Source organism: Dreissena polymorpha, chromosome 8, assembly GCF_020536995.1.
Source record: "Dreissena polymorpha isolate Duluth1 chromosome 8, UMN_Dpol_1.0, whole genome shotgun sequence".
In the NCBI taxonomy this organism is placed as follows: Eukaryota; Metazoa; Mollusca; class Bivalvia; order Myida; family Dreissenidae; genus Dreissena; species Dreissena polymorpha.
Window position 1 is genome coordinate 86821434 of NC_068362.1, and position 21855 is coordinate 86843288.

The 21855-nt window shown below is 33.9% G+C and overlaps 1 protein-coding gene across 1 annotated transcript; it reads right to left on the reverse strand.

Moving 5' to 3' along the window:
- Window positions 1-1052: 1052 nt before the first annotated feature.
- On the reverse strand, window positions 1053-2750 carry LOC127842985 (ctenidin-1-like). Its single transcript, XM_052372800.1, has 4 exons — window positions 2742-2750; window positions 2025-2459; window positions 1693-1748; window positions 1053-1175 (listed from the first exon to the last, which is right to left on the reverse strand). Exons 2-3 carry the CDS (start codon window positions 2447-2449, stop codon window positions 1703-1705), a joined length of 471 nt encoding a protein of 156 aa, XP_052228760.1. The 5' UTR covers window positions 2450-2459; window positions 2742-2750; the 3' UTR covers window positions 1053-1175; window positions 1693-1702.
- Window positions 2751-21855: the final 19105 nt, after the last annotated feature.

A 21855-nucleotide genomic window follows, 5' to 3' on the forward strand; every position in this document is an offset into this window, starting at 1 on the left:
GTAAAGTTAAAGGGATCTTTTCACGCTTTGGTAAATTGACAAAATCGAAAAAAGTTGTTTCAGATTCGCAAATTTTCGTTTTAGTTATGATATTTGTGAGGAAACAGTAATACTGAACATTTACCATGGTCTAATATAGCCATTATATGCATCTTTTGACGATTTTAAAACCTAAAAAGTATAAAGCGTTGCAACGCGAAACGATTGAATAATTTGGAGAGTTCTGTTTTTGTCGCTAAATTTTGTGAAACTACGAAGATTGCTTATATAAGGTATAAAATACTTCTAGTATATGTACTCGACGGAATAGCTCAGTAGGCTAAAGCGTTTTTACTTCAGGACTCTGGCAGGACTCCAGGGGTCACTGGTTCGAAACCTGGTCCGGGCAATGTTCTTTTCCTTTTTTTAATTTTATTCTTGATTTTTTACTGGAGCTTTTACGATCCAATGTTTACATTTATCGATATAAAGCATTTAATGAATAAGTTAAAAAATGCCAAAATCTGTGAAAAGGCCCCTTTAACAGCAAATGCGATATGTACATATTCTTTGAAGTTTTTGTGTTAATATATATTTATTGTAATATATTTATTGTATGGGTTTAGTAAAACAACTTGACCAGAACAAAAGCCTATGTCGGTACTGTCAAAGAACACCACAATAGCCTGAGTAATGTGAAGTCATTTTATAGTAACATTACAACGTTCATTGGTGTGTGTGTACACGGGGTTGGTATCGTACGTAACAAAATCCCAATATCTTCTTTTTTCAAGTCAAGTCAGTTTGGTTTGAGATACCCATACATTCCGTGGTTTAGTGACATTTATTCAAAACGTTTGTCCAAACCATGCGCATGTTCCGTAATTGATTGTTAAGGAAATTAATAGCGGTATTTTTTATCAGAACCAATGATTTACCAATTAGTATCTTTGGAAAAACGAAAAAAAACAACAACAGCATGCATTTGGTTATTGACGGCGTTTTACGTAATCAACAGCTGAACAAATGTGTCATATCCAAACAAGTGATGGGTGCATCACAAAAACTACAAGTTCATGCTGCTGTTTATTTTAGTTGTTTATCAAGAAAATACAGAAAAAAGACAATGTCAAAGTCCTTGATATGGTGTCGTCGATGTCCATTGCGAATTCGCACGGTCAAAGAAATGCTGTGATCTGGAAAAGAAAACATTATATAGAGCTTGTACACATACCTTATATTGACAAGGGAACAAACATTCATAATATAATTTCTGGAGATACAAAACTACCGTGTACCGTATTTGCATTATATGTGGAAAAATGATTATTATTGCATTATTTTGATTGAAAAGCTCGAATGTACCTATAGATATTCACGTAATGTGTTATTAAGGAAACTAAAGTATTGCCACGATATGGTTTATTTAAATTTGAAATTCACGGATACTTTTTATTTATCCACAATTATTGCTATGATATTTTTAAAAGAGATTTGAAAGAGATTGTTTGCTTTTAAGGGATAAAGAGAATATATGTTCATGTCAGTGTTAGATCGTTTGTTATTTCACTAGTGATAATAAAATCATATTTTCACGAGTGGCGCAGCCGAGAGTGAAAATATTATTTTCTATAATAACGAGTAATTTTTTTTTACATTTGTTTAGAACGCGTACCACTTTCATACTTATAGATTCTGTAAATCTTTAAATACCTGATGTCTATCAGTACCACTTCCTTGGGCGCCATTTCTTGTGATGAGGCCACCAGCTGAAAGGATACATAATTTTGTACAGGAGTATTAGTTTTTTTTACATAATCGCAGTTTTGTGATGTATAAAGAATAATTCAAATCATGTTTTATATAAACGTAGGCAACTCCACTTGATATAATAATCTACCTTATTCACAAAGTTATTGTTTTCTTTATACATGCAAGCCTTTCTACTTTATTGAACAGTTTGCCTTATTCGTGCATTTATATATTTTGCCATTATAATTGTAACCCAAAATATATGTATGTACGTGCGATATCCATAACCGTACCCATGTCCGTGGCCGTGTCCGTGGCCGTATCCGCCATATCCACCATATCCGCCTAATCCGCCATATCCACCTAATCCGCCATATCCGCCATACCCGCCTAATCCGCCATATCCGCCTAATCCGCCATACCCGCCTAATCCGCCATATCCACCATATCCGCCTAATCCGCCATATCCGCCTAATCCGCCATATCCACCATACCCGCCTAATCCGCCATATCCACCATACCCGCCTAATCCGCCATATCCACCATACCCGCCTAATCCGCCATATCCACCATACCCGCCTAATCCGCCATATCCACCATATCCACCATATCCGCCGCCCCCACCGCCGTAGAGGCCTGAGCCATAGCCGTTGCCGTATCCAAGGGGTGTAGCGACAACTGCCCCGACGAGGAGAGCGATCAACGCCAGCGACTTCATGTCGGAGAGACTGTAAAATGGTCAAAAGTAATTTAAGTTATACTTAAGCGCTCATGCGTATCATCATGAATATGCCATGTTTACCACCTTTACAATTTAAAGACGTATACAATATTAAGGTCTGTTTGAGAGGTTAATATGGACTTCAAATAGCGGTATTAAAATTTTGATCATGTATTATTAAAACAATTCTGAAATTCGAACTCAGGGTTATTTACGATAAGATGAAATAAAAAATATAATATAGATGCTTTTACTGAAAATCTAAATTGAAGTTAAAACAGTTACGTACCTGTTTGGTTTCGGTTCGCACCTGCCGAGGATCTGAAAATCTGATCCTTATATACCATTTCCCCTGTCGCGTCTGTAAATGATGAATTAATTAATGTTGTCATTTCGCTTAAATAAATGACATCCACTAACCACAAAATATATCAAAGATATATTATTCATTTAGAGATTAAATGTTAGTAGTCAAATAAAAATACATAATGGAATTTGATGAGAGAACATTAATTCTTTTAATGACGCAATTCTTATTGTTGAACGCTCCTCATTACTATGCATGAACAATTCGAACGCCCATTAATGTTTTTGTCATCAATGTACAAAATATTGATGGCGTTATACATAGAAATGACCTTGCCCTGCTCAAACTTAGTACGTAACGCGCTTAGGTTTTAACTTTAGTTCAATCAGTAAACTATGTCGCTCCGTTCACGCTACACCTACAACTAAAACAGCCTCTTAAAAAGACCATTTCACGTTTTGGTAAATAAAAAAAATGTTTCAGATTTGAAAATGTTCGTTGAAGTTATGATAGTTGCGAGGAAATAGTAAAACTGAACGTTGACTTTGCTCTTGAATATCAAATATATGCATATTTTGACTATTTAAAAACCCGGAAATAATTAAGCGTTACAAGCGCCAAACGATTGAATAATTTGAAGGGTTCCGTTGTTATCGTTATATTTTATGCCAGTACGACGATTGCTTATTGTCCCCTACCGGTTTCACCGGAGGGGACTTATGGTGTGCGCTCAGCGCGTCTGTCTTTGATAATGTCTGTGGGTCTGTCTGTCACACTTTTCTGGATCCTGCGATAACTTTAAAAGTTTTTAATATTTGTTCATGAAACTTGCAACATGGATAGATGGCAATACAGTCCTACTCGGTTACTCCTTTCTCCATAGATATATATATATACACTTGGGGTCTTTTCTAACGCATCACTTTTCAAACTTGAATTTCTAAGTTATGAGTAAAGATATTGATTTAAACTTTTACATACGATCACTTGACTATATTCTATGCAAGCTCACGATAAAATCATTCATCCGTGACGGTTGGACGCTTTAGCACTTGGGGTAGGTGTGGTTCCATATTTTTGCATGTGGAATGTTGAAACGCGATTTAATTCTAGTTTTATTTGAAATGAATTAATTTAAATGGGTTCTTACACAAGGAAAACATAAAATTAATTTACAAAACATTAAAGCTCGTAAGAATATTTAGGATCGCAATCGCGCACTTTGCATTTTACAGGCTACCTCTCCCACTTGCTAAAGCGTCCGATCGTCACGGAAGAATGATTTTATCGTTAATTTTTACATATTGTAGTCACATGTGCAATTTTAAATAAAAATATTTACTCATTACTGAGATATGTAAGATTTAAAAGTGTTGCGTTAGAAAAATCACCAAGTGTAGTAAAAGGCGATATACATGTTATTCCAATTTAATTTCAATTTCATAATTACAGGTAAGTTTTTACACATGAAAAACATAACATTAATTTAAGAAAAACATTATGGCTCGTATGAATATCCAGGAGCGAAACGGCTCAATCGGCATGTTGCAAGCCGGTCAGTTATTAATACGTGTAAGTTTATGCGTTTTACTTTTCACATTGTTATTAATCTAAAGTTGTACGAGTTAGCGAATTTGACTTTTGAAGTGACGTATTTAATTTGTTAAGTTTGATATTTTGTTGTTTTTAAATGTCAATTAAATTTTCAGGAATAATCAGATGTGTTGAATTATTCTTGGTCCAAATTTCAACACAAGCCGTTCAAATTTAAAGGATCTATATTGATCTGATTAATTGATACGTTAGAAAAGTCTCTAACTGTATGCGAACAGTATGTAATGATCTCAGAGCATAATTATAATTATTTTATATAAAATTATAATGCAGATATTTTCCATTACACATAATTATCAAATTATTCAGAAGATAACAATGGAATATTCCTTATTTTTTTTTCAATGTACATCTATTAATGTTCATATAAACAAGTTGAAATAGCATAAATAGTATGCCACATGAACTTTATAGAATTCTTGTCAATTTATAATAGAAATTTATAATTTTTATAGAATGATGAGCTGCTATATACATGTATATTTAGTACTGTCATTATTGAAACCAAAACTTTTCTAGCAAGGAAATTTCACGGAAAAAACATTAATTTTTACTCCAAATACTTCACCTTTGTAATTCACATAACAAATGTTCACATAATAAACATACCGGGTAACTATGTTACTAATCAGTGAATTAAACAAACACATTTTTTAACAATCAACTTTACAGGAATTATCAACATGAGTATCTAGCATGATATATGCTAGTGGAGTGTTGAACTGGGCTTAAATTATATAATTAAATGAATTAATGAGATGTAGTCTCCTGTGGTTGATACATATTAAATACCAAAATGTCTCAACTTAAAGATCAAAATGAATATCCAGATATAACACCAGGGTTCATTTATTATCGCCAAGCAGGCTGTTGTCAGCCTGACAGGGGAGTGTACTTTATAACCACTGAACAGTTAACACTAATAAGTTCTGCTGATGGCTAAAATCTAGCCGTCCTGGGAGTAACTTGGTAGGGGTGAATATGGACATTATGCACGTCATTTCATTTTGTTCCTACGTCGAAAGTTGTGGCTGCTATGGCAAGCAAAAAATAATAATAACAATTCTGAAAAGGTGGAATTTCTGACAATGATGGAGCCGGTAGGGGACCATTTTGCTTGACAATAGCCTTGTTTAAATTATAAAATAAACCACTCAAGCTATGAGCTCGAATGGCCGAAATGTTCAAGCTCTAGAGTATTACTCAAAGGGTAAGTAGTTCGATCCCAGTTAAAGATTACTTGTTTTCTTTAATTTTATTCTTGTTTTTTTTTTTAAATGAAGCTACCTAATTCATTCGTTTACATTTATAAAATTAAAGCATATAATGACAAATTTCAACGCATTCCACATTCGATGAAAAAGTTTCTTAAACGTGACCTTGCGTAAGAATGACTTAAAATGGGATGAGTATTTGTTCAATAGTTTTTTTTCGTTTGGTCGCGAAAACAGACAAGGACCGAAATCAATGTGCTATTGACTACACAATCGTTAATTATTTAAAAGCAGTTACAATTCAAGCAAATAACGTTTGTTTTCGGTATATGATACATGTATGCTTTATATTTTCATTTTTATTTATAATTTGTTTTGTTTCCTCTTAATCTGATTTAACGTTTATGTTTGTGTGTGTGTTTCATAGAACTCAAACACAGCAGATACTCATTGTGGATTATTGGTAGAACTTAATACAAAGACACTTTAACGGGTATAAACTGACCGATGTTTAAGTTGTTGCTTTATCAATTGTTGGTGTATTCCTTTAACAATGGTTAAGGCAATACCCATACACGTTTTGGAATGAAATCAAATGTGCTTGTTAATGTTCTGCGATGAGCAATCATAAGTATCGCAGCGACCCGAATATGGAGCGTTACACTTCAATGTATATATGGGCTGTATTCTGTGAAAAGGGGGTTAAACGAATGGGCGTAGTGTCGTCCCAGATTATCCTGTGCGGTCCGCACAGGCTAATCAGGGACGACACTTTCCGCTTTTATGATATTTTTCGTTTACAGAAAGTCTCTTCTTTGCATAAATCCAGTTTAGGCGGAAAGTGTCGTCCCTGATTAGCCTGTGCGGGCTGCACAGGCTATTCTGGGACGACACTTTACGCACGTGGATTATATCCTCTTTTCACAGAGCAAGGCTCATATGTGTAACACTTATAAGACAACTAATTCATTCAAGTTACCAGCATGTACTAATACAAGTTTAACATTTATGTATTGTATTTTTTTAGTTGGGCCAATTTGCTCTACAAATTAATGACCAGTGACCAATGCAGTCTTCCTTAGCTAAATTATAAGGCAATTAAAACGTTAACACAATAAATGTATTGACACTTCGCGCAAATGCAATACATGTTTTTCCCTCTGCGCGAATTGTTATTAAAAAAGAGAGATGTATGTATTTTTGTTGTTGTCTTGTCAGTTTACAAATAATTATCGTAAGATTTACAGAAATGTATACTCAACAATTTTTCAGAACAAATGATCATAAACCATATAACAGACTCGGTCTTTACACTGGGAATGATTACCATTTCTTATTGTTTATGTTTTTGCTGTAGGATTGAATTTGTAATGCTATATTGTTTATTGTCCCCTACCGTATTCACCGGAGGGGACTTATGGTTTGCGCTCTGTCTGTCTGTGATTGTCTGTCTGCCAGTCTGTCACACTTTTCTGGATCCTGCGATAACTTAAATTAATAAAAGTTCTTAATATTTTTTCATGAAACTTAAAACATGGATAGATGGCAATATGGACATTATGCACGTCATTTCATTTTGTTCCTACGTCAAAAAGTCTGGTTGGTATGGCAACAAATAGACTAGAAATACTGCTGAAAATGGTGGTTTTCTGGATCATGCGATAACTTTAAAAGTTCTTAATATTTTTTCATGAAACTTGAAACATTAATAGATGGCAATATGGACATTATGCACGTCATTTCATTTTGTTCCTGCGTCAAAAAATTAGGTTGCTATGGCAACAAATAAAAACAATTAAAAAATTCTGACAATGGTGAAATTTCTGACAATGGTGGAGCCGGTAGGGGACTATATTGCTTGGCAATAGTCTTGTTGAATTATACCGTATAATTAAAGCCAAATACAAGTTCAATCAAAGTGCGAAAGGCACTTAATTTGTACGCTATTGCATACTCAGTTTTCAAAATTATTTTATAGCTTTTTGTATCGCAAGTTTGAAAGGAACATGTGTCTGAAAGCACAGGTTGAATTGTGGGTGCACTGTTTATTCTATTATGTCTGTTATAGAGATAACTTAGACAAAAAGACAACAATATGTCTCTTTTTTTCGTAATTGGTTGCGTCACTGGCAACCATCTTTAGAATTTTAGTTGCCTCGCTAAAGAATAACAAGCCTAGAATCATGTACATGTTGTGTTATGTGTATCTAATACTTTATTCTTTTTTCTTTAAATTATTGAGCAACAATTTTGCCGACATGACGGAATTTTAATGGATCATGTCTTGTTGTGAGCCGGAATTGAATCCTTCATAGGCCTAATTAATCCACAGTCGGCAATGTGTATTCTATGTTTAATTGGATTGAGTTGTTTCAAGCTTTGAAAAACCTAGTTGCCCTGGTTTTTAGCCCAACTCGTAACACTTGACATTGCAGGCGACATAAATAATTTCGCGCTGTTTCTTAAAACACGGCTTATACGTTGCATAAATGTATAGTGAATGGTTATTATCACGCAGCTGTAATAAGGGTGTAAATCAGTTATATAAACGATAAACTATACATGCACTGGAATTAAATTGGCACCACATCAAATTGTTAACGTTTATTGTTTGTCACAACTTACTCGCAATGCTTTCCACAGGATTTTTTTTGAAGCCCCGGGGCCGTCATCAGTGGAGGAGGGGGGGGGGGTAGGGAGATGATCCCTTTCTGTACGTTATTTATGACGTTATTTTGGACCGTTATGACACATTAAGAAAAAAGCTATAAAGTCAAGGATAACAACATTTATTTCATTGCTGAACACGTTTTCTCACGCACAGATACGCATAATCCCAACTCGATCGATTCCCCAATGCATCCGTATCAGCCCAACTCGTATCAATTACCGTATACTTACTTCTTTTCCCGTCGCTTTTCATTGCCAGATTATCCCGTATATTCAATTTTTAATAGTAAACTCAAGAATTTCATAAACATAAACATTCGCCTTTTTTCTTAAATAAAAAATGAATTATGGCATATGTGACTAATAAAAGATGTGATGAAACAAACAAATTCGTATTAATTGATATCCCCCGCCAATATGCTTCTGGACGCAAAAGTGTAATATGTATTTGACACTCAAAAAAGCATTTTTTTTCAAGATATATTTATATTATATATAAATATGCTATATTTAATCCACGTGAAAGCTCTAGAAGTCACATTTTTGGCCATTCTGCATGATACTTGGTTAGAACTATTTGTGCTTAGGATATGTCGGCCAAGATCGAAAATAGGCCCGGTCCGTTGAAAAACATAGCCTTCAAGGCCAAGGAGTTTTCATTGTGTAGCATAGTGAAACGGGTTAGTATTTATTAGGTCCCCCTTCAAAGAAGAAGGGGTATATTGTTTTGCACATGTCGGTCCCTATGTCCGTCCACCAGATGGTTTCCGGATGATTACTCAAGAATGCTTAGGCCTAGGATCATGAAACTTCATAGGTTCATTTATCATGACTCGCAGATGACCCCTATTGATTTTGAGGTCACAAGGTCAAAGGTCAAGGTCACGGTGACCCGAACTAGTAAAATGGTTTCCGGATGATAACTCAAGAACGCTTATGCCTAGGATCATGAAACTTCATATCTACATTGATCATGACTCGCAGAAGACCCCTATTGATTTTCAGGTAACTGAGTCAAAGGTCAAGATTACGGTGACCCGAAATAATAATATGGTTTTCGGATGATAACTCAAGAACGCTTATGCCTAGGATCTTGAAACTTCATAGGTACATTGATCATGACTCGCAGATGACCCCTATTGATTTTCAGGTCAATAGGTTAATGGTCAAGGTCAAAGTGACTGGAAAAGTAAAATGGTTTCCGGATGATAACTCAAGAACGCTATGCCTAGGATCATGAATCTTCATAGATACATTGATCATGACTCGCAGATGATCCCTAATGATTTTCAGGTTACCAGGTCAAAGGTCAAGGTCACGTTGACCCGAAATAGTAAAATGGTTTCCGGATGATAACTCAAGAACGCTTACGCCTAGGATCATGAAACTTCATAGGTACATTGATCATGACTCGCAGATGACCCCTATTGATTTTCAGGTCTCTAGGCCAAAGGTCAAGGTCGCAGTGCCAACAAACCTATTAACACAATGGCTGCCACTACAACTGACAGCCCATATGTGGGGCATGCATGTTTTACAAACAGCCATTCTTAATAATGAACTTTACATAGTGTTGTATTAGCACCGTAACTGCTCTTCAACCACAGTTTTATGTAAATATCCCGTAAAAGCGGGAATTTGAAATCATTCTTATAAGTTGAGTTTATGTGTTAAAAATGTGCTATGGGTATGGTTTTGTGCGCATCACGTTTTGACATTCATGTTTTGTCATGCTTTTTCTCCTGATAAAGTTTCCTGACATTGATTGATCGCTATAATACTGTTTCTAGAAATTACATATTTCTTTGTCATTTAGCACTTAAATTCTTCGTAACTCCACATTATCTGGATCTTTTAGTTCCTTCGAGTCTCGGGTAATCGCCACATGGCCGATTGCACTCGTGTCACGTTTTTTATGCCCCCCCCCCCATTCGAAGAAGAGGGGGGTATATTGTTTTGCTCATGTCGGTCCGTACGTCCGTACGTCTGTCCGTCCGCCAGATGGTTTCCGGATGATAACTCAAGAACGCTTAGGCAAAGGATCATAAAACTTCATAGGAACATTGATCATGACTCGCAGATGACCCCTATTGATTTTGAGGTCACTAGGTCAAAGGTCAAGGCCACGGTGACCCGAAATAGTAAAATGGTTTTCGGATGATAACTCATGAATGCTTATGCCTAGGATCATGAAACTTCAAAGGTACGTTGATAATGACTCGCAGATGACCTCTATCGATTTTCAGGTCACTAAGTCAAAGGTAAAGATTACGGTAACCCGAAATATTAAAATGGTTTCCGGATGATAATTCATGAACGCTTATGCCTAGGATCATGAAACTGCATAGGTACATTGATCATGACTCGCAGATGACCCCTATTGATTTTCAGGCCACTAGGTCAAAGGTCAAGGTCACCGTGACTTGACACAGTAAAATGGTTTCCGGATGATAACACGAGAAAGCTTACGCCTAGGATCATGAAACTTCATAGGTACATTGATCATGACTCGCAGATGACCCCTATTGATTTTAAGGTCACTAGGTCAAAGGTCAATGTCACAGTGCCAAAAAACGTAGTCACACAATGGCTGCCACTACAACTGACAGCCCATATGGGGGCATGCATGTTTTACAAACAGCCCTTGTTATGTATTTAGGTACACATTTGTTTGTTTCTATTGTACATTAGAGTAAGGTTGTATTGGGTATTGCAACTTATGTCGTATGTTTTTGATAGAACATCTAATATTATCAATATCAATTTTTCTAAAACAATTCTATATTCCAGTGAAAAACAAAACAAAAAAACAAAAAAATAAAAATAAATTACATGTAGATTAAATTACATGACGCACATACAGAAAAAAATAGGATAGGATAGTGCAGATGTACTCGTATAGAATATTGGAAACATAACAGTAAGGGTTCCTTCAAAAACGAAACAAATTAAGGGGAAATAAGTTGTGTTTTCTGTGTCGTAGACATCTGTCTTAATTCAATATTTATTAACAAATAAACATCAGTAACGACTTGACAGTTAAATAATTATTGTCATCATTTGTGTCACTTAATTGTGTTCACTGTTGTATGTGTCGGATAGGGATGTTTTTCTTTGATCGCGCGGTTTTCCAGCTAAGATGATACCGAAACATCGTAATAACAATGACATCCATCTTGTCTTGGAAGTGTTTATTTGCTGGTGAACGTGCTTAATAAACCGAATATTAAAACCTCATCAAATAATCATGTTATTGCAGTTGTGTAGGTTTTTTGTGAGTCGTGTTTGTGACATTAATTTGAATGAATTGAGGATTATGTGATCTTAATACACGCTTGCAGTTCAGGCTTCATGTAGTTCGAAAGTGTTCGTAGTAAAAGTTTTGTTTTGTTTCCTATTATTGTTTAAACGTCATTTAAATCACATGTATAAAATTATGTGTGTGAAAAATATGATTAAACATCAAATCCTTTAATTATTCCTATATGGTGATCTTAAGTTCTTCAAAATCTAGATTTTAAGCTGCCATCACTGACGGTATCGCTATTTTTCAGGCACCATTAAACCGGTCGACGCATATACTTATATTTAGACAATTGTTATTGTTTTGTCACTTGTTTAAGCATTAAATTATTGACGTCAGCTCTTCAAAATTAATGACCAAATGTAATTAATAGTCCAAAATGTATTGTTTTATGTGAAATGAACAAGTATACATTGCAATAATACTTTTTCATCTGCTTCATAAAACGTTTAAAATGAACAAGATAAGTTAATATAAGAACGATGGCAAATATGAAACTGCTTTTGAATAAAATGTAAAGAGACAGCAAACACGTTTACTGTATAAATATGAGTGCAGTTATTTTGATTTATGCAGATAAGTTTTTAGCTCGACTATTATATATGAAATATATATAGTGGAGCTATCCTACTCTCCCCGGCGTCGGCGTTAGCGTGAGCGTGAGCGTGCAAATGTTAAAGTTTGCGCACCACCTCAATTATTTTCAATATCCCTTGACATATTTCTTTCATATTGTGCATGCTTCTTTACCAACATGACCCCAACCTATAAACAAGAGCAGACAACTGTATCAAGCATTTTTTAAAGAATTATAGCCCTTTTTCCACTTTGAATATGCATATTATTGATAACTCTATGTTAAAGTTTGCGTACCACCTAAAATATTTTCACTGTCCCTTGACAAATTGCTTTTATATTTTGATACTTCTTAACCAACACGACCCCAACCTATTAACAAGAGCAAACAACTGTATCAGGCATTTTGTAGGAATTATGGCCATTGTTTGTCTTTGTAACTTTGAATATTTTGTTAAATTTTGTTTTTAGATCCACTTTACTTCAAGGCTTTTGCTTTCAAACTTCAAATTCTTTCTTACTATCATGATGTTACTGTACCTTGCAAGTTGAATTTGACCTTGACCTTTGAATGACCTTGACTCAAGGTCAAATAAATAAATTTTGCTTAAATTGCAATAACTTCTTTATTAAACGTCAGATTTGATTCATACTTTGACAAAACAACACTTATTTGACATACCACAATGGACTCCACCCAAACTATTCCCCACGCCCCACCCCAGAATCCCCCCCCCCATTTTTTTTAAATTTTATTTTCTTCTTCTTTTCCATTTTTTTTGAAAGTTAATCTTTTAAATGACCACACACCCACATTATACCCCCCCCCCCCTCTCCATGATGGCTTGCGCTATACTGTCAAGCACTTGAATAGTCGAGCGCGCTGTCCTCTGACAGCTCTTGTTATTCAAACTCTTCATACGGACGGATATTCAAAACAAATACAATGCTAGAAAGTATCAGAATCATGTATTTTTACTTAAAGATACATTATTATTCTTACGCGGTTGCATGCGTACTTATAAACAAAGACAGTTGATTTATAGTTTTTAGACTATGACCCATGCAATAAATTGTATATTAAAAAGATACTAACCACGACTTGTTCTGTTGACTTTTTCAATACACGTATAACAATCTTTACCCTATTGCTAAATATAAGATTATATACTTTTTCACGCTGTTGATTATTTTGTTTAGTTTTTAGCTCGACTATTATATATTAAATATATATAGTTGAGCTATCCTACTCACCCGGCGTCGGCGTTAGCGTTAGGTTTAGCATTAGCGTTAGCGTAAGCGTGCAAATGTTAAAGTATTCGCACTATCCCAATTATTTTCATTGTCCCTTGACATATTGCTTTTAAACAAGAGCAGACAACTCTTTCAAGCATTTTGTCATAATTATTGCCCCTTTTATACTTAAAATATGCATACTATTGATAAATCTATGTTAAAGTTTGCGTACTACCCCAAATATTTCCTATATCCGTTGACATAATTTTTTATATGTTGCATACTTGTTTACCAACATGACCCCAACCTTTAAACAAGAGCAGACCACTGTGTCAAGAATTTTTACATAATTATGACCCCTTTTACACTTAGATAATTGAACATTTTGCTTAAATTGCCATAACTTCTTTATTTGTGATCACATTTTATTATTACTTTGACAAAACAACACTTACCTGAATACCACAATGGATACCACCCAAACAATACCCCACGCCCCTACTCTTTTTTACCCCACCCCACATTATACTTCCCTCTCACCCCCACCCCCAACCCCCCCCCCCCCCATTTTTTTAAAACATCATCTAATAAATTACCACACCCCACATAATACCTCCCTCTCACCCCCTACCCCCCCAAAAAAATATATATATTTTTTTTCCTTTTTTATTTTTAAAAGATCGTCTTATTATAAATTATTGAATATGAACGATTTCCCCATGATGGCTTACGTTATAATGTCAAGCACTCGAATAGTCGAGCACGCTGTCCTCTGACAGCTCTTGTTTTATAAACCAGTTGTACAATGACAAAAGGTTAATTGCATTGCGCCATTTTATGGGTTACCGAAAATGATAAGTTTGAGCCAAACACACAAATATTTTTAAATTTAGATTAAAGAAGATAAGGTTGTCTACCAAATTCTACAATTCTAATCGGCATTTCATGTTTTGAGATAATGATGTTAAAGTGATCAATATCAATGGACATTTATCATAGTTGTTGTAGAAAACCGTATGTTTTTCTCGCGACGATACATTTCGTCATCGTTTTGGTTCAAAACATACTTATTCAAGAATGTTTTTTACAACATAATTTACACGCATCTAAAGTTTATAGAATTGGAACGTTAGCTAGGCTAGTAGGGTTCCTTTCTTCGAGTCGTCGTTTTGCGTTTGTGTTAATGCGTAACAAAGTAATTGAAAAGAAATACTGACAAAAATGAGCAAAGCTGTTTCATCATTTCCTTTTTCAAAGATTTGGGTAATCAATTAGAATTATATTGAATAGCACTCATACGTTGGGTCGCTTAATGAAACAGTATATTACTCTATTTCCGACTTATCGTGATACGTAATTGATCGAATTACACATCAATGATAGAAAGGCGGTTTCATAACGGGGCAGCTACTTGATTATAGATAAAACCAATTAAAACGTTGTAGATTGTTAATCATTCGCGCATTATTGTTTTCATATTACAATGGCAGTCACGCTGCATCAGATTGGGGTCAGCATTTCCGTTTGAAATTGAACCAGATTGGAGACGTTGATTCTTGTCGTCGCTCATGAAGCTAGTACATGTGCCTATCAGCCTGTTGCCTCGTGCTTTCGGATATGCAAAAAACGATGGCTCGTTTTGGCTGTTTAATACGGCCATGTTTGAAGGCTGCCCTCTGAATGGGCTTGTCGGTGATCTGAACATTCGAAAAAACAATCTTTTAAAATCTGTGATATAGTTGCGTCCTAAAAATTCGTATTCTATGCAATGTGTTGCCGTGTTTGTAATTTGTGTATGTGTTTGGCTTTTTATTTTGTCTTGTTACGGATTACGTGGCAGTATGTTAGTGTAATATAGAAAGTACCCATATGCTTCTAATTTGATATGGAAAGTTTCTTCAAAACCGTGTATTTAGCAAATTTTATGCAGATTTTATTCAAGTCGAGATCTCGAGATAGCTAAAATTATCTCCTCGTTTGTTTAATGCACCCTTCTTTTATTTATTGCACCGCTCTTTTTTAATTGCACTCCTCTTTTATTTAGTTTTGCACTCCTCTTTTTTCTTTCTCTTGGCCACGACATAGCTTACTCGACGTGGCCACAAGTTAGTAGGTCGTGGCCACGAGATAGAAAAAAGAAGAGTGCAATTTAAAAACAAGAGGAGTGAATGTCACCTCTATGCCACCGTACATATATCATTACAAGCTTAAATCTGCAAGTAAAATTTAATAAATCAATCCCTTTAAGCTGCTTTTTCGAAATAAACATTTAAGTTACCTCTTAAATATTTGTTATACAATAAGACAATATTGAATCTATTTGTAAATCACCATAGCCAATTGAGCTGATTCGCCTGCGGAATTCGGAATGAGTATCAGCTATTAATTTATTATCCAATTGGGATACTGTTGCTTAACGTGAACATTTTAGCAAAATGATAACCATTGAATATACTATTATACAAACTTGAAGAAAATTATAAAATATAATAACTTGAAATGCTAAAGATATGGAAAGATTCTGTAAACTCTGCAATTTTACAAATGTACATCCAACATTTAAATCGTTGTCATTTGTGTACGTCATATACATATCGTAAAAGGTATACATAAATAATATACCAACTTTTATTTAAATAATAGTATATAAATATATACGTTTTGACCATGCAAAATATGTCATCGAATAATGTGGTAGGTCACTTAGAGCTGACACTTATATACTACCAGCCCTTGTGTTAAATGGGCCATTACGTAAATTATATAACGCAATACATGGTCATCATTTGTCATTTTGATTTGTATATATATATATATATATATATATATATATATATATATATATATATATATATATATATATATATATATATATATATATATATATATATATATATATATATATATATATATATATATATATATATATATATATTGGCATTTAAAAAAGTTTGTAGTCACGCGTTTAAGTGAATTAAGTGTATCATTAATCAACCTATTTGGTCGCGCTGTTTGCGGACAATGAAGTTTTGTTTTGTTTCTTGCCGTTCCTTACTGACTCTCGAGTAATGTGTCGCATTAGTCTGAATCGTATTTCATATTATCGTGGCGGAAATAGAGGGAAACAAAAATACATTTTTATTTGCTATTTACATCAATAATGTAGTACTTTATGTACACCGTTCTAAAATGATGAGTCTCAGCTAACTTTAATTTATAACATCTGTTTGTATTTTTTTGGTAATATATACAGAGAGATGTGTCTTTATCTTTATTTACCGGTCGATACTTTGTACATGATATTATAGATGGAGGTCAACTGTTAATCATTGATTGACAGGCTTTTTTAACATCACGAAACATCACAATATACCGTCTAGGAGTTATACCAAAATAGTATTATTATATTTTATTATTTTCACTGCGATGTTTCTAAGGACATAAGCTGGACATGAACGGAAAATCCTGGTTGTGTATAATATGTCACAATCGCAATACTTTGTACCGCATGTACATGAAACTTAAAGTTATACAATTACTTACATGTACTTCATTGTTAACTAAATACATTAGATGATCATTATAGTACGCATTCTTGATTTGAACCACCTGATTTGAAATGACAGAGTTGCGGTTTTGTATTGTGGAATAAAACAGTTTATTCATTAATTATGTTTTTAATTGCACAGGATTGACGTCAAATCCTAAAATTTCAAAAAACATTTAATTTATATAACTGTCGGGTCATGACTTTGACACAAATCGAGTGTCTTTGTAAAATATATTGAATTGGCGACACGTTAACAGTGCATTTGCCATAAAATTGTTAATGCAATCGTTACGTCGTCTTAAAACAAATAAACGTCCATAGATAATTTAATGATGACATGACACAACTGGTTATTTTCAACACTGACTTAGTCAACTCAGCTTTGTTTTACTTTTCACAATTTGCCTACAAACATAAGTCGACCAAGCCATTCTTACTTACTTTTATTTCGTATTATGTTGAAATTATTTAAATGTGCAATTATACTTTATATAAACGTTAGATGTTGATTCATTTGTTTAAAGACAAAGGACATACATTTATAATGTTTTATTAAAATATGTTCAGTTCCTCTTACATCACCTAATACTTATCGAAATTAAAATTGACTACCAAGTATGTAAAGCTTCAATTAATCAATTGTTTATAAGTCGTAAACGAACAAATGAACCTTACGGTGTGCAAATAGCGATAGATTTAGTCATCTTGTCTACACTTAGTTAATATGTGATCACTTAATGTGCATTTATGAAAATATTAAGTAAGAAAAGCATTATATTGACGACACAAGACACTGTATCAAAAAAAAACACAGCGAATCCTACATTTAAGAGGGTATGACCTACAACTTTAGTTAACAATGGTCACGAGATAGAAAAAAGAGGAGAGCTTTTTAAAATAAAGAAAAATGATGTCACCTCTATGCCACCGTACCATATGGTACACATGCATATCTTTCTTCACCAAAAGGCCAAAAACTATGTTTTATACTAACATACTGCTTTTTACAGTTTGTATATTTCATATGACGTTTATACAGAGGCTATCCAAGAATAATAGAACCGTTACAAAGTACTTCAGAAAACTGTTTTGCTTTTAATCTCAAGTCAAAATGGGATATAACTCTAGTGCACACTGTCCAATATGGCATATTACACATTGTATTTGGTGAATTATTATCATCATTAAATTGAAATTGTTTGTTAATGCATGACACGTAAAATTTGGTCAAGATCGTATTGAAATGAAGTTTCGCATACTATAACTTGCCAACCTGTTAACCTATTTTACATTACGTATAAATAACGTACCAAACTTAAATGTTATATAACCGACAAAATAACCTGGAAGAATGCAGTCTCGGATTACCCATTAGACAGAGTAGGCCACTGCCCACGGGACCGCGACTTTAAGGGGCCCCGTGAGACCGTAACGAAACATACATTTGTTTGAACACGCTTACAAAGCCCTATCTAACGACTTTACAAAGCCACGTATTGTACATCGATGATATGTTCCGATTGCACGCTTGAAATCGTCTTACCGAATGACATTCATTTATGAGTTGCATAACCATATTGTTTTCCTGGTGATTTCGTTTTAATGATGTTCTTTAGGTGGCTCATACTGGAGTAGAATTAAACACAGTGCTCTTTCACTCTGAGTTATTTCCCTTGTAAAAGCCCCTCATAAAAGCATTAAACATAGTTATGTCAAAATAAAGCCATTTTTTTCAAATATTTAGATACATCTGTGTTAATATTTTCAAGTTTATTGATTTCTAACCATACGCATTTAAAGTTCCCTCCCTTATTAACCAATTTAGACGAGTGAAATCGCCGGTGCGCTGGCGTTCTAGTGAGTACTACGCCGGCTAGGGGCCTGGGGCGCGGGCATTCACAATTTCCTATCCTATAATCCTCCACGGTGCTTAATCCGGCACTACACGAATGCTACTACAATCTGCAAAGTACACCTGTTTATTTCAGAAAACAAATACAAAAACATGTCCCTGTTTTATTAATTTACTTAAACGATGTGCGTTCCACGTCCTTTCGTTTCGCTTTCGATGATCCCGGAGAAGACTATAGGTTTATCACCTGTTCGTCCGTCTATCCGTGTATGCAGTTGTTCTTCAGACTGGATCTTTAGATAACTAGAAAAGGACGTTAGTTAGGTTGATGAAACTTGGTATGTGAAGAGAAGACCACGTAAATACAGTTGTTTTGTCAAACATCAATTATTGGTGCTATATTTACAGTGATAATTGAAATCTACCGACTGGATACTGCGGTAACTCACAAAGTGGTCAAGCATAGGTGATGAACCTTGGTATGTAGATATAATGCCATAATGGCATATATGCAACTTATTCATTTTTTAAGTGACACAAAATTGCAGATGTTGTTAGGAAATGGCAGAATAAGCTGACGACTATCATTTGGACCATGCGTTTACTAAAAAAGCACATATGCTATGTAAATACAAAAGGGACGTAAAGACATGGTCATATGGACAATAGGTTAATAATATCAGGTTTATACGGTTGTCCAAAACATCTTGATCCGGCGATATCTCCGGCTAAATATGGGTTGATTAAATCAGTTTTCGGTTTGAGGGGGAATTATTAATATTATTTAAGATTATTTGGTTGCTATGGTCGCGGAGAAAAGAGACTAATACAATCTCGATCCTACGATTTGTCGGAAAGGACTTAAGCTTGATCGATAAATATCAGTATGGGGTAAGAAGGCTACATGAGACATATGTATTTTTTTTTGTCCGTCCATCCGAAAGATCTGCATCATGTGATAACTTAAAATAATTGACAACTAAAATGTTGATCCAGTTTCATCTGTTTGGGAGATTGTTTGTGGGCCCATCAGTTTCATTTATCTTTTGTTTTTGCTAGTCTTTTATAATATGCTGATATATTATAATTCTTTCTATAAACGATTGACAATATATTACAGTTGATTCAAATGCAGACTTAGTAAAATACTTTAAAACAATGAATTACTACTAATTTAAATAACAGAGGGATACTTTTTTTGCTATTACCTTTTCTACAAGCAGACACTTAATAGATTTAATTTATTAAATATAATTGACATAAAATATGCATGATAAAAACTCATGTGTATGTCAAAAAAACTGTTAACATAGCTATCTTACCTGTTAAATTTCGTATGTTTTTGCAAAATTCTCCTATACGAGTCTTACATATGTGGATATTTTAAAAATTACCGTATTATAAATCACCTCAAAAGGCAACCATACATACAATTTTAAATGTACTATCTAACAAATAGAAGTTAATACTTTCTCATGGAGCCTTAAACTGATGTAACTTTTCTATTTGATATTGTTATTCATAAGCTACACATATAATTGTTTCAAATTGCACATTGTATATATTTTATCGGGGTCTACGAAACTGCATTTACCAGTTGAATAACTTAATTATTTGTTGAGGACCTAAGCAAATACTTTTTTCTATCAGCACAAAATAAAATAAACACAAATGGTAACTAAACCTGGTTCTTGAACGATAAATAAGCTATGCGAATGAAGCTCAGTATTTGGTTACAGTGCCATATGGTGAATGTTCACAATTAAAAAAGTTTTTTTCGCTAGACAAAAATTGTCGGTCACTGTTTCACGAAAATTAAAAACCATAAATATCACGTACTTAAGCTAGAATATGGGTATGGTTGTTACTACGGCAACTTTAAACCGTAATGGTACAGCTGTGTTGTCTTTGAAAAAGCCCATGTTCAACTGTGTTGTCTTGTATATACACGAGCCACACCAAATGTATTACCTCAATTTTAAATGCATATGGAATGTTTTCAAATATTCAATATCTTATTTTGAATTTGAAGCTTAAATTTCATGGTTGTATGTTTCATTCCCATATTGTTTTCTGAATATGTCAATTTAAAATGACAACACATTTTAGTTCAATTGTTGCAAACGCGCATGTTCGATTTTTATATTATGTTATTATAGGTTTTGTCAAATTTTTATTTTGTTTTCTTTAAACCAAATATAAAGGACTATTTGTGTATATCTTCATTCAACTCGATAAAATAAAATACTGAACAAATCATTCCAGGTTTTTAAGAATTTAACTTAAAAAGTGAATAGTTACCGCGGACAGTTAAAAACTGTTATGAGGAAAATTTCTCGCTTATAAACCAGCCAGACATACATGGTTTTGACGCAGAGCACAAAATAGAAAGACGGTATCCCTTCACATCAACAGAAAACAAATGATAAAAATGTGTGTATTTAGTTTATTCAAATTGATTCCTTTTATTTACGAACCATGAATCGGAACGTGTTCATTAGTATTGTTTTATGTGCTTTATATGTGACAAAGTGTATGTTAAATAGTCCATTATGTACACGTCTCTTTTAAATGCAAAAGCATTCTATAAATACATTCTGAATCTCAAGCTGAACGATAATTATCACTGATGTAGGTGAATTAATTCCAGAAATTGTGTATTTATGTAGCTCAAGAGGCCTATTTTTAATTTGGAATTTAATAAATCGAATAGATAGAATTTCTATTCTTGCAATTTGAGTAAATTGATCTCAAACTTCCTATTCCGTTAGCAATAAAAATGTATTATTGTTTTTAAACACGTCTTATGAGGCTGGTCCATATGTAAATTGAAATGACATTTTATTGACATTACGTAAACAATCGCATTTTTTAAAAGGTATTGTCATGTAATATACTACTAACGTGTTATAATTGTTATTTTGTATTGACGTTAAATACAGAATGTCGATCTAATTCTAGGTAAAGCAACAGTGAAATCAATATTTCCTTTAAAGATGGCAAATCAAGATCATATTTTGAAATTATACTATTGAATACACACTTAAACACAAAAAGGAAAACATGAATGTTCATATGCT